The sequence below is a fragment of the Mytilus edulis genome, chromosome 10 (genome assembly GCF_963676685.1).
Source record: "Mytilus edulis chromosome 10, xbMytEdul2.2, whole genome shotgun sequence".
Lineage (NCBI taxonomy): Eukaryota > Metazoa > Mollusca > Bivalvia > Mytilida > Mytilidae > Mytilus > Mytilus edulis.
The window spans coordinates 56,699,294-56,714,696 of NC_092353.1; the positions used below are offsets into that span (position 1 = coordinate 56,699,294).

At 33.0% G+C, this 15,403-nt stretch overlaps 1 protein-coding gene across 1 annotated transcript in view; it reads right to left on the reverse strand.

The window, feature by feature from the left end:
- Positions 1 to 15,403, reverse strand: part of LOC139492174 (E3 ubiquitin-protein ligase rnf213-alpha-like) — an 87,285-nt gene that overhangs the window by 57,230 nt on the left and 14,652 nt on the right. Inside the window, exons 9-13 of the mRNA XM_071280338.1 lie at positions 11,652 to 12,280; positions 10,944 to 11,080; positions 6,664 to 6,738; positions 4,427 to 4,533; positions 3,042 to 3,183 (exon numbers count right to left, since the gene is read on the reverse strand). Of these exons, the coding sequence (XP_071136439.1) occupies positions 3,042 to 3,183; positions 4,427 to 4,533; positions 6,664 to 6,738; positions 10,944 to 11,080; positions 11,652 to 12,280 (1,090 nt within the window). The remainder of the gene's footprint in view (positions 1 to 3,041; positions 3,184 to 4,426; positions 4,534 to 6,663; positions 6,739 to 10,943; positions 11,081 to 11,651; positions 12,281 to 15,403) is intronic.

Sequence of the window (15,403 nt, forward strand, 5' to 3'; positions counted from 1 at the left end):
CTGTTTGATTCTTTCCATTCAGTGGTTCTCTAAAAGAAGACATTTGTATGTATTTCCCATAGGGTCCTTGTTAAACCAAGTCCCCCATTAGCAGGCCATCTTGGATGATAGATTGGCTTCAAAGTAACAACACTTGGTCAGCACATCATAAGAATCATTCATGCCAAGTTTGGTTTCATTCCATTCAGGGATTCTCTAAAAGAAGACATTTGTATGTATTTCCCTTAGGGTCCTATGATAAACTAAGAACCCCACTGGTGGCCATCTTGGATGTGGAAAAGGCTTAAATGTAACAACACTTGGTCAGCACTTCATAAGGAACATTCATGTCATGTTTGGTTTCATTCCATTCAGTAGTTCTCTAAAAGAAGACATTTGTATGGATCCCAAAGGGTCATATGTTAAACTAAGTCCCCCTCTGGCGGACATCTAGAATGATGGATCAGCTACAAAGTAACAACACTTGGTGAGAACCTCAAAAGAAAAAGTCATGCCATGTTTGGTTTCATTCCATTCAGTGGTTCTCTTAAAGAAGACATTTGTATGTATTTCCCACAGGGTCCTATGTTAAACTAAGTCCCCTGCTGGCGGCCATCTTGGATGATGGATCGTCTTTTAAGTAACAACACTTGGTCAGCATGTCATAAAGAGCATTCATGTTTGGTTCCATTCTATTCAGTGATTCTCTAGAAGAAGTAATGTAAAAAGTTAATGACGACAATAACCGACAATAACGACAGAACCCTGGGTTAACACTGCCAGTCATAGTTTGAATTTGGGAAGTAAGTCACTAACCTTTCTAGAGTTATTTCCCTTTATAACTTCATTTTTTATTTTTTTTATTCCAACTTTAACTTAAATTTTCCTTCTCCAAATTTTAAGAAACTCATACATGATGCTAAGAACTAGCACTGACACTCACAGACAGAGTTCTTTGGGCAGTAAGTGACATACTGTTCTAGAGTTATGTTCATTTATAACCAATTGGAAATCTTGAGTGGGGGCATTTGTGTCCTCAGGCACATTCTTCTTTTATCTTATAAAAGGTGAGTGTTTTCTTCAGGATTGCTGTGAGAAAATACCAACCTTCAACTTCATTCATCAATAAAATTGGACCACCAAACAATAAAACAATAGTGCTGAAGTGGCTTTAAATACCAATCAATACATCAGTCAATCAAGTATGGAAACATCAGGCAAATCTCAAATTTTGAAACTCAAACAGTGAATGTAAAATACTTGAGGTGAAAAAAAAATGTTTTTGTTTGCTAATAATAAAAGCTAGTTTATACAAAATTCTCAGAAATGGTCCTGGATATGTTTAATTGTCATTTATTCCATGTTTGCATTGTGTTCTGATTCTTTGTAAATATTTTTGTAGGGTAAATTAATTTATGTTTGATGTGATGTTGTACTAATCTTATTTCAATTGTCTGTTGTTTATACTGTATCTTTTCTTTGGTAATATGTTATGTAATAGGGAAATGTGTGTTAACACCTGAGTTAACATCCAACTTCATATCTTTTTGCAAATTTCTTTGACCTGACAATTAAAACCATCCTCAGTGAACAAAATCCTCAAAATCACACATAATGAGTTCATAGTAATTTAAATAATCTAATTACCCCTGATTTCTTTCAGAACTCACCATTTGAAATCATGATAAGTAACATTAAGGATCTAGTGCTCATATCAACATCATTACCAACCTATTTTTTTTTCCTGTTATAACTTATCTTGTAAATAAACTCCTAGATTGTGTAGCAATACCAGTGGTATCCATGTTTGAATGAAACATAAATTATAATTGAATTAAAACTTTTATTTATATATATTCATCACTAATTTGGCCCTGGGGGAATCTACTCAGCTAAACATTTTAATTTTTTGCTCCATGCCTAAACCAAGAGCCTAGCTATATGCATACCTTCTCAGTATGTAGCAAAGTATAGACCCCTGGCTTGACATCACACAAATTCAATTGGAAAGATGGTTCAAAATAAATGCTTGAGACTATCAGGAAGCCTATGAGGCTATCATGCCCTAGAGGCTATCATGTCTTTGAAGCTATGAGGAAGCCTATAAGGAGGCTATGAAGAAGCCTATAAGGAGGCTATGAAGAATACTAGTAGTGTTGATGTTGAATTGGTGTTGGAATGAATTTGTATAAAATTTGATAATTTATCCCCAGAAATTCTTGAGGGATGAGTGAAATTTTTGAAATAACCAGTGATAAAATTTCATAAATGAAATCTATAAATCTGCTATAAACTGTACTAAGATTGATTCCCCTGTCATGGCAATATTGAAGGTGAAAGGAGGGGTCGGTGGGAGGAAAGTTTTTAGCTAAAACACTATTAGAGCAAAGATTAGTCTTATAACTGCTTAATCTGCATTTAAATAACTGCATACTCAAGGCAGCATACACAGGTTTTTAATACACAACTTCTTAATGGGATACTCCTAAGTGGGAGGAGTTAAAACTGCACCCAGGTTAATGTATCAAGAAACAAAGGACAAAGGACGCCAAATGCCACAAGTGGTCACTAATTCACATGTATATTTGTATTGGAACTGATGTAATTAGACCTCCTGCTAAGAACATGTGATAAACTTCACATCTAACTGATTGAGATATGATAATAAATCTGTTTCATCTCAACAGCAAAGAAAATACACATCCTGGGAAAATACTAAAATAATGACTACTGAGTGTAATGAAAATCAAACTATGTATAAACATAACTTATATAACATATAAGTACCTAGCTACTTTTCACTTGTTTCCTAGCAAGAAACTCATTATAATTCACACAGCAACATTATTCAAAAGGTAGTGACCACCTTCAAAGTTAGATTCAATATAAAATGGGGATATGTGGTACGATTGCCAATGAAAAAATTATCCAATTGAGTCCAAATGACATGCATTTAAGCATTTAACACAAACAGCCTGGTTTATGACAAAACAATAAAAAAAAAAAAGAAGAATATAAAAGCAACCAACAACAACCAATGATTTACATGCAGCATATTTTACCTTTACTATCAGCCTGCTTGATGTGTCTTTCCAAAGATTTGGCTCCCTTCTCACTAACTTCATTATCCAAAAGATCAGCATTTACTAAACAGTAGACTTTACGGTTGTCTGCAAACAAGGCTCGTCTCCAGAATATATCCAGCTACAAAAAAGTTTTAGATAAAAACAATTCTATTTCATTGACATGTTTAAAGTTACATTTTTGTCAGTAGGAAAGTATAAGAATTTTTATTTTCATTTAAGGAATGACTGTAATATTTTTTCTGTCTATGAAGAAATAACATCAAAAATGGGGTGCACACTGAATAACCAGCATAGCGGGTTATTTTAAAGTGTGCACCACATTTTTTATGTTATTTGGAATAGACAGAAAAATATTAGTCATTTTTTATAATTTAATTCTAAATTCCATTTTTAATTTTAGTAAACCATGAAAAAATGTTGATGATATCATGGTCACATGACAAAATTCTGTCTATGAGCTGATAAACAAAACAATCAGAAGACATGTTACATCCAAAATTAAATTATTTCAAGATAACACCAATCAGTTTTTTTTTAATTCAATACTGTAAATTCAAAAATTATTGCGTGCATTTACTACATTTACTACATTTTTTGAAGAATGGACACACCAAAGCAATATTTTTAATTGCAATTTCTGAAAAATCTGATTGCACATACATTGTATACGCATCAGATATTAGAATGCTAGTTAGCATTGCGATACTAGCTCAGTCGCATATTATTCCAATTAATGAAAACCTTACAATAATTTCCCAATTTACAAAAACATGGTTTGTATCCTCTTTTTCAATTTCAAGATTTCTAAAAATAAAAATAAAAATAGTGTGTAAAATTTTTCATTGAATGGGATAATACATGTAAAAAAAAAATGACTGTTTTGAAATTTTTAAAAAACAACAAAAGCTTGCTTATAATTGGTTGCAAATAAATAACGGCAATACAGTCTAAAATACACATAATTCAGAGAATTTTAAATAATTGCTTAAATCATGAGCTTTAAATTTGCGTCCTGCCAATGTTTTGTAATGATATAACCAAGTAAATACCTGTGTAAATGTGGATTATTTTAATTTTATTTTTATATTGTATTTAAAATATTGGGCCTATGACAAAAACCAACAGACTTTTGAAAATTATAAACATTTTAAGCATGTTACAGATTGCTGTTTTCAAAAAACCTTAATAAATTAAGCACACTCTTTTAATCTGTTTTACCTTTGGTGAAATGATTTTAAACTTTTAAACTAAATGAAATTTAAAAACAGCAATAAATCTTAAAATATGCATGGAAATTTACAAAGTTTCTTAAGCTGTCATAATTATCATTTTTTATGATTTCTATTTGTTAATCATTTTACCATATCCAGTGTTGTCAGTGGTGTACAGAGTAACACTTCATCTGACTGAGGAAGTGGTCGACTATCTTCAAAACTATAGACTGATATTACTGTGTTGTATATATCCCCTACAATCAAATATCCTTATTTAAATTTTTTTTTTTAAATTAATGGATTCTGCAGAACCCTCTTGCTTGCCATCTATTACTTCTGTCAGGTTAAAAGCCTAAAACTGACTGCCAAAAAACTAAGATCATATAGCAGTATTACATATCAAACTTTATTTTTCAAATTTTTTTTTTATGATGAAGCTTTGGCTTAAGGTATTAAGCTTCTGTCCAAAATGTTTTTAAGAAGGAGACAACAGAATGTAAAATCTTGATGTCTAGCCTCTGTGACGTTTCATCATGGTTTAGTCACAGGGGAGACAAATAAGTCTACAGTGAAACTAAAGGTGGTACCTTACACTACAGGGAGATAACTCTGTAAAATCAGTTTAACGTTTTAATCATGTTGTATTGATAAGGAAATATTAAGCTTCTCAATGATCAAAATTAGTGTTTGTCAAACTGCTATGAATCCAACCATTTTTTTTCCGAGAAAGTGATTGGTTGAAGTTTTATGAATTTTTTTAATTTTTTTCAAAGGATTGATCATAGTAAATATTTTGACAAAATTTTATGAAAATTAAACAAGCCAAATTAATTTTAGTCAAGGTGTTGGGTACCACATGCCTATTCTAGAGGTGGCGTGAATCAGATGTGGATACTTAAAAATTCCAAAGATCTTTTAGCGTACATACAATCTAACTCTCTTTCATCTTGTAATAGTATTAAAACATTTGACTTTTCTACACTTTATACAAGTATTCCACATTCAAAACTAAAAGACAAATTGAAAGAATTGGTATTTCTTTGTCTCATAAAAAAGAATGGCCAACGAAGATTCAAGTATCTTGTCTTAGGAAGGGGATAAATCCTACTTTGTAAAGGATCACTCTGAAACAGACATTATCAAGATGTTTGATTTCTTGATTGACAACATATTTGTTACGTTCAGAGGACATTTTTTTTCAACAGACTATTGGCATTCCAATGGGAACAAATTGTGCCCCTCTTCTTGCTGACTTGTTTCTTTATTTTCATGAGGCTGACTTCATACAGGAACTTCTTAGAAAGAAAGATAAGAAGTTAGCAATATCCTTTAACTCTACTTTCAGCTATATAGATGTTGTTCTTTCACTAAATAATTCAAAATTTGGTGACTATGTCGAACGCATCTATCCCATTGAACTAGAGATAAAGGATACAACAGATACAGTTAAGTCGGCCTCATATCTTCACTTACATCTAGAAATTGATGATGAGGGTCGATTGAAAACAAAACTTTACGACAAAAGAGATGATTTCAGCTTTCCTATTGTGAACTTTCCATTTATAGGTAGCAACTTTCGAGCAGCACCTGCATACGGTGTATATATCTCCCAATTGATACGATATTCCTGTGCTTGCATTTCCAATCATGATTTTCTTGATAGAGGGTTGTTGCTCACAAGGAAGCTTTTAAATCAAGAGTTCCAAATGGTGAAGTTGAAATCATCTCTTCGTAAATTTTACGGACGCCATCACGAGTTGGTTGACTGTTATTGAATAACCGTTTCACAAATGATATCGGATATGTTCCTAACGTCGTAACTACAATCACCTTCCCTTTCATGAATGTGACCTACCGAATTAGACTATTTACCGGATTTGTTATCTCATAAGCAACACGACGGGTGCCACAGGCGGAGCAGGATCTGCTTACCCTTCCTGAGCACCTGAGATCACCCCTAGTTTTTGACGGGGTTTGTGTTGTTTAATCTTTAGTTTTCTATGTTGTGTCATGTGTACTATTGTTTGTCTATGTCCTTTTCATTTTAAGCCATGGCTTTGTCAGTTTATTTTCGATTTATGAGTTTGACTGTCCCTCTGGTATCTTTCGTCCCTCTTTTAAGTTAACGAAAATACTATATACAATAATACAGTTTAAAAGTTGTCATTTATGTAAATAATAAAATCATAACTCTATTTCTGAGTTAATTATTTTTGATACCATTATTTATTTATGTTTTAAGAGAAAAAAATTAAGTAACATGACTTTTAAGATCTTTTCTTTTGTTGTAACTTATCTCTAAGTGTTTGAATAAGAAATATAATACAATGTAATATACTCAGTTGAGCAATATTAAATACGTTGTTATATGAAAAAAAACTTACGCTGATGACAAATAATCATGTTTGGCTCTCCCATTTTAAAACATGGTAAAAATGACCTGTCAACTTCAAATGTTTCTGTAAAGAAATGGAAAATATATATAAGACCAAAAAAAAACTGTATGTATACTGAGATGTTTTTCACAGGCCACACATATTAACAATTCAATGAAAAGTCTTGCCTGCTTTACTGATCATAATTAAATTTATGCTGAAAGTCTTTAAGATAAAGGTATCAAATAAACCTTACATTTTCAAAGATTGAAGGCAATGAAGTCAAGATCAAATAAACCCTGTTAGATAGACATATAGACCTAACTAATATTTAATATAAGTATTACCGAAATTGCTTTTAGCTTAAAATATCTGTATAGTAATGTACAAAGATATCACTAAAATAAACCATGATGTGTAACATGCTGATCTTGTCTTGATTTGTAATAACATAAGCAACACGATGGGTGCCATATGTGGAGCAGGATCTGCTTACCTTCCGGAGCACCTGAGATCACCCCCAGTTTTTGGTGGGGTTTGTGTTGCTAAGTCTTTAATTTTCTATGTTGTGCCTTCTGTGCTGTTGTTTGTCAGTTTGTCTTTTTATTTTTGACCATGGCGTTGTCAGTTTATTTTCTATCGATGAGTTTGACTTTCCCTCTGGTATCTTTCGTCCCTCTTTTGTCCATAAATCACGATGTGTAACATGCATACCATGTCCTTGGTATGATTGGTTTTATTTTGGTAAACTTGGAAAATACAGTATTCCAAATATTTGATTACAATATAAGATCATTTAAACTATAAGCTATCAGGGCAAAAGAAGTCTTTAAAAAAAGTCTAGGGAAAATTCACGATTTTTTACTTATGGTTTAAATATGTTCATTATGACATAATATATATATTCACAAAGTTTTATCGCTATATGTGCAGTAATAAAGGAGAAATTCAATAATTAATGAAAAAATATCAACTACTTCCTGTAGGTCGTGACGTTTTCTCCTGATTTTTGCATGCCGGGATTTAAAATACAATCATTAAAAGTCTTGGTTTTTAATCATATTTTAACGTAATCGTAAGCGCGCCGATGACTTATGCTTTATCTAATAACCATCCGATAATAAGAAGATAAAACGCACAGACGTTCAATTGTACTCATTCGTGAGATAAATTATCTATGTTAAACGTATATATTCGAATTATGTTTGTAGACAACACAAAAAGTTATAAATTTATTTTTAATAAATGCATTTTCGGACTGATAAGGTGAACAAATTAAAGTACAATAATCTGTAAAGACAATATGTTGGTGTACTCATGATTATTGACCTTTTACTATCTCTGCTATGACTAGGTTTATACGATGTGTGTATTCACGGTTCTGTGGCAATACTCGTAGATGGCTTGTTGAAAGGTAAATTGTTATTTGCACTTCGGTATTTAACCACGCCTCTAGGGCACATCTTGCCAGGTGTGACCGTCTATTCGGATCAGTGGGAGCATTTAATACACACATTAAAAATACATATTCAAGTTGGTGACAAATAAAAATTGGTCGCCGTGGAATTTTTTAATTATATTTGGTGCTATTATTTACTTGAATTCAAATAAGTTAATTTACTAAGAAATACACAATTTTCGGTTAAAGACGGGAAACTTAATTCATATGTCAGAATGAAATGATATACAAGTCTTGTCCTTGATTTATGTCTCATAAAAAAGGGGGACTTAGAAATTAGAAATAGCTTTACTAAATCATTTTTATTTGTCTTTATTGGGCGAAAAAATGTACGAGAACACTTACATTTAGACTTTTGAAAGCCATGTATTAATTAATATATATGAAACTATCTGAAGATAACTCTACCGAAGCGGAATATAATATGTACGAATAAAGAAAAAATACTTTTGTATTGGAATGGAATCGAAAAATTACGAATAGATATTCTTTTCAAGTGTGAAAAACGTCAACCAAATTTATTCATAATCGGGAACGTCCTTATTAAAATCTGAGACTACTATAATAATCGTCGTCTCCCAACGTATATATATACTTAAATATCTATTTGACCAACGATGTTTAAAATTAAAAGACAACAAATTTAATGTTATCATTCCCTATTTTTGAATGTTATTATAAGTCTGTTCAACTTGCAAGAATACCCCTAAAGCGGACAAATATCCGACAAGCAGTTTATTCTTTAAATTGCTGTCATTGAATATCAAGAAAGAAAATAAATCCCGAAATTGATACTCAATAGTTTTCCTAGAAAATATTCACATCCCTTGGGGATTATTAGTGTACGTCCAGTTGCATATATTTTACATGAATGTTGGAACAATTGTGATGATGACAAATTTCGTCCTTTATTCGAGAACAATCTAATTGATATATAAATCTGTGAGTTTACTATGTTCTTAACTTCGATGAACCAAAGCAAGTTATAAATTGACCTGTATTTAAATCAAATTGTTTCTTTTTTTTCTTCTTCTTCTTTTGGTATACAATAGTCTATCGAATTCGTTGATTACATACTGTTAGCATACGTGGACTAGTCTATAATAATTTACAAAACTTTTACCACAATTTACACAAAATGTATGTTTCTTTCTTATGTTCAATGTATACACGTATACATATTTTAAATTGCGCTACTGACTATAGTTCCGTAACTTTCTACCTAGGCGTATGTATACACGAATCGTCGACAAGTGCGCACATTTTTTTAAATCAATAATTCTGGTATGTTCCAATATGTCCTAAACTATTGACAATGAGTATATATTACATTTTCCCAAATTTACCCTTGGAAAAATATGTAAATAGATTTGTATTTCTTCAATTTTTTTTTTTGTATTAATTTTTTTTTATAGATAATATTCTTTACACCAGAAATGTTATTTATAAACAAGCGTATGAGTTCAGTAATGAATAGTATAAATATCACTTTCGGACACGCAAGACAAAAATGTATATTATACATGCACCTGATAGTTCAAAATGGAAAGTTATAAGTAACGGTCGTGTACACTGATCAATACCTACAGAAGTGAAACGATGCATGAACTTGCAAGCCAGCCGGACAGGAAATCGATTGAATACCTGGACGTGTCACCTTACACCCCTTCCAATACCTTTGGGAGTAATACCTTTAGCCATGCTGGTGATCAGATGAGGGAAGATCCGAATTTATTTAAATAAAGTTTATTACTTGAAAGAATTATGAACGAATTAGATTTTCGAAAACAATTTCCACGGAATTTATTACTTGAAAGAATTATGAACGATTTAGATTTTCGAAAACAATTTCCACGCAACACTTATTTATGATTTGAACTTTGACTTTTTAACTAATTACAATATTATCAGTTTAAAAATAACAGACTATATGGTTATTTAAAAATATAAGACCATTTTCCGTATCAAGTTAGTCAGTCAGATAAAACAACCGTACGATTGACAAGATATCGACACGCAATTACGACTACATCGTTTACTGTAGTTTTGTTCCTTTGTGGTTTAAAGACATATCGGGATTTTTCATCGGAGAAGGTGACAAGATGGCGGAGAGCAGAGCACTGATACTCAAAATTTAAAATCGATGGTGATCTCTTATTTAGCGGAATAAAACTTTAATATCGATAAATTTGAGCATTTTTATACAGAATGGACATAATATCAATTTTTGATTTTTTTGCGAAGTTTCCCTTTAAGAATCATCCCTAGATGTTCTACACTAAATTTACCTTGTTGTTTGAGTCTATTCAGAATCATCCCTAGATGTTCTACACTAAATTTACCTTGTTGTTTGAGTCTATTAAGAATCATCCCTAGATGTTCTACACTAAATATACCTTGTTCTTTAAGTCTATTAAGATTCATCCCTAGATGTTCTACACTAAATTTACCTTGTTGTTTGAGTCTATTAAGAATCATCCCTAAATGTTCTACACTAAATTTACCTTGTTGTTTGAGTCTATTCAGAATCATCCCTAGATGTTCTACACTAAATTTACCTTGTTGTTTGAGACTATTAAGAATCATCCCTAGATGTTCTACACTAAATTTACCTTGTTGTTTGAGTCTATTAAGAATCATCCCTAGATGTTCTACACTAAATATACCTTGTTCTTTAAGTCTATTAAGATTCATCCCTAGATGTTCTACACTAAATTTACCTTGTTGTTTAAGTCTATTAAGAATCATCCCTAAATGTTCTACACTAAATTTACCTTGTTGTTTGAGTCTATTAAGATTCATCCCTTAAGATGTTCTACACTAAATTTACCTTGTTCTTTGAGTCTATTAAGAATCATTCCTAGATGTTCTACACTAAGGTAGTCCAATACACTAGATGAAAAAGATGTAAGAAATGTGTCCCACAGCCTTTCCAGAGCTTTGATTAATATTTCTACATTGTTTTCTCTGCAAATAACAAAACACATTGTTTTTTAGATATGAGCATTGCCAGATAGAAAGCAACCTTATACAAATGAAAATTAATACAATTGTTAATCTTTTTCGATTTGATTTTTTTTCACAAGTCTGTTCATGTATGAAAATTGTGTCATATGAACCCTACAAAACCAAACCAAAATTAATCTTTTATTTCATATTTGAATGCTCAAAATAAATCAAAGTATTACACATGTACATGTATACTTGCAATTGCACTAAGGTGGATTTCTATCCAATGCAGCTTTTTAAATTCAGTACAATGTACTTTTTTCCTGAAGAATTTGTACAATACATTAACATTTTTTTTTTAATTTCCAAATTCATTTATCTTTGGTTTACTGTTAACTTTGACATTTTCATCCATTATTGAGAATAACATGTGGCAGATGGCATTTGAATTACATGAAAATATAATTTGCATAGTCAATAAAAAGTCTTAATATCTTTCAAATAATTCTTGATGAAATTAGTACAGACTATATCAACTGTAACAAAAAATTATTAGAATATCAATTTGTGCTGTCTTTTCAAAACTTACTTAGTTCCAGCTGTCACAATTTCCTGTATAAATTTCCTGGTTTTGATTTCATCTGGTTCCTCCACATCTTTTATTACTGCCTCATCACTATCTTTTGTTTCTTCTTCTTGTCCTTGGATAATCTCATCACTGTCTTTTGTTTCATCTTCTTCTTGTCTTTGTCTATTCATTTGTTCCACATCCTCCTTGGCAGCAGACATAGCTTTGAAAAGGTCTTCTCTTGTACATCCCTGCTTGACAGCAGACAACAATGGATAGATGAGAGCAGACGGCTCTTGATTGGAGCCAATTTTCACAAGTTCTTGTTGCAATATCACCATCTGATCAATTGTGAAGAAATTCAAGCAATAATATTTTTCTCTCTTCTCATCTATGTATCTCAGCCAGTTTTCATGACACTGCTCGAGAAATTTCGCTATTTTGGGTATAATAGCGCTGACATCTTGACTGGACTCATCAACTCTTCCTTTTAATGTATGCCTGTCCTCTCCATTTCCAAAATATATGAATGCACATGCTAGTCTTCCTCTGTCGCACAAAAATTGTGCATGCCACTGAGAGAACAAAACACAGCCTGCTTCTACTAGTTTGCCATAAATATTTCCAAGTCTTACTGCACCGTTTAAAATCTGCAGGTAAAAAAATGTATCGATAAAAACAACATTCCAATAGCAATTTCCAGAATTTTATCTTATGAATGAATCATATAATCTTGACATTAAAATCATAATTTGAAGTAGGTTAATTAGTGCTAGTATGCATCATTAATAGTCCAGTCGATTTGTGCAGATTTTAAGCAAAATTGCTCACAATGTGGTAAAAGCATGAAATTTTGCATAGTTGTAGTAAAGGTGATGGAGAACATTTTCAGCTATGGACCCACTCTGGAAATTGACATTTGCGGGAGTGGCGGCCATTTTAAAAATGGCGGACGTTGAATTTGAAAAAAATACTTAAAAAATTCATGAAAATTTTATTACTCAAGTTATTGTCTTGAAACTTGGAAAATAAAGTGATAATACGTATTTGAGTAGAACAACATTCAATTTTGTTGATAAAAATTAGTTATACGCCTAAAGAGATGTGTTCGATTTGAAAAAAATCTGATTTTTTTTAAGCCAAAATAGGTTGACCTTCAAAATCGAAGTCGATGAAAATAAACATTTGTTTAGTATTGTTAATCTGAAAAAAACTTTAATAAACCTCCATTGGCATAATGTCAGTATAATTTGTGTCATATCATACAATAATGAATGTCATAACGAACTCAATTGCTCATATGTTCTCAATGACATCATAAAAATCACAAAATAAATGAAAAGAAAAAGTTTTGTCAATTGATATAATAGCAATCCCTGTATTTCAATCCCTATCACATTGTCCGCCACATTTACACAGAGCAGTACAACTTAATGATGCCTTTACACATTTACATCGACCTCTGCAACCGTTTTCACTTTTACATCCACATTTTATAAGTTCAGCACAGGACTCTGACGCTTGTTGTAGCGATGTCCAGAATGGTTTCCATAGCCCTTCTTTGTTTCGCTTCCAACCCCAGATGGAAGGCGATGGTGATTCTTGGAGTTTAACAAGAGCTTGTCCCCAACAAAATCCTGCTTGGTAAGCAGCTCTCTTTATGTGTTGGTGTAATGCGGCAGAGCTTGGAGGAATGTTTTCTATAGATCGTCCTTTTCTCGTGAATAGATCTTTTCTTGCCGCATCTACACCCAAGCACTCGCTAGTCCTGTCATACATCAAAACGACAAAACGCTCAATGTTTAAAACAGCTTCTTTAACACAGTCTTCATTTGGTTTATCACTCAATAGTTTGAAATCTTCAGTCACTGCATTAAAGGATAACCATGTGTCCCATGCAGTTTTCTTTCCACGATTCGAAAATGATGAAACTTGGTCACAACCACTAAATGCGTGGAAGAACAGAAGTGCATTGGACTTAGAAGGCCCCATAAATAGAGCTATTTCATGAACAGGGATGTACCTGAAGTTTTTTCCAACTCCAAATGCCATCCATAAGGACGTTATGTTCAACTTGTGCACTGCTGACACTGCAATTACAACAACGTCGGTGTCAACGGTTCTAATCATAATTTTCTGAATTCCACTTTTCACCGCATCTGCAACATGTAACAATATACGAGTGTCCGCCTCTTCATGATTGCACGGTGATAGGTTGCCTTTATTCTTATCTGGTTTGTTGCAAATAACTTCGCTTCCCTTTGTTGAAACTACTGTCGTCTGAACACTTGGAGTAAGCGTCAATAGTTGTTCCGCTAGATAGGCAAATAACTCTGTCTTGTTGTCGTCAATTCTTAGAAATGACTCCCAATTACCAGGAATAGTAGAATCTGCCTGCACACGTCTTCTGATACCTTTTCCTCGCTTGCCACGAGTTGATGCCTTCAAGCTGTCCTGACGGTATTCATCCCATATAACATCTATCCGACTGCATGACTTCAAATAATTATTAATATGAGGAAGGAAAACTTGCTTAGAGTAATCCTCAAAGGTTTTGCAAAACCTAGGCTTCAGTATATTAACAATAACAGCTCCGTCTAAAATAATGGCATCTACATCAGGAATCTCAATAACAATTACGCACATTTTCTCTAATGGCACTAACAAATCAGACTTGGAACCAAGTCTCAACTGACCAAACTGGGACAGTGAAGGTGGGTAAGCTTGGTTCTCATGACGAAAAAACTCATCCAGATCACTATCACGAACCTGGCAAGACACATACAACTGGGAAAATAAAGAGCAATTCTGCTTTAAGGAGCTAATTTGTCTTTTTTCCTTTGATTCACTTCTCAATTCCTGGCGACTGAAGAGGTGTAATTTATTTTGTTTAATTGGATCGGATAGTGGTGTTGTCCTCTTGTCAAGACGTTCCCTCACGTACTCATGGTACTTATCATTCCCTATTTGTTCAATATTTCTAACTGTATTTGCAACTTTTGGATCTACTATGTCACGTGTGTCCAATACTAAAAGATCTTCTGATTCCTCCAAAAACGGATTTCCCATTTCCTCTATTGTAGCTGTCAATGCTATAACTTGTTTCACAAAAGCCTTCTGCTTACTTTCAACCTGTTCATGGTGTCTAACATTTGGACCTTTACTTTGTTCATGCTTAATCAGTTCTTGTGATAACTCGAATTCATTGACCGCACGAGCCATTTCTGGACCACACACCATCCATCGAAGAAGTTGAGATGCATTCTCTGTTAGTCCAATAACTCCACCTTCACCCTTTACTAGCTTGTTGTTCTGTTCATGAGCATGATCAATGGCTATGGCAGAGAATGTGCTGTGCGTTTTGTGAACAACGAAATGTCCGCTCTCAAATTCTGTAGCAATACTGGGTGCTATTGTGTCCAATGCAAACATATCCCGAACATGAATAGGAAGCCATCGAGCGTAATTAGGGTGATCTAACGCGAAAAACCAAGGTATCAACATAGTGAGAGAGTCTTTGTACAGGGTGAAATTCCCTTCACGGAGAGATCGAACAAATATAAGAATGATCAGTTCCAGCTTCAAGGTAAGTGACCAGAAATGAAACAAAGGGCTCTCAATTTCTCTCCTTTCTTTCCACTCTTCGAAGCTGATAGTGTTTTCCGCTTGATCATCAACTGTGTCTAAATATTGTCTGTAGGCTTTATGCATTAGCATATGTAAGGAACAAGCAGTCACTTGATGTGCATGTCGAGTTCGGGTCACATGGGATG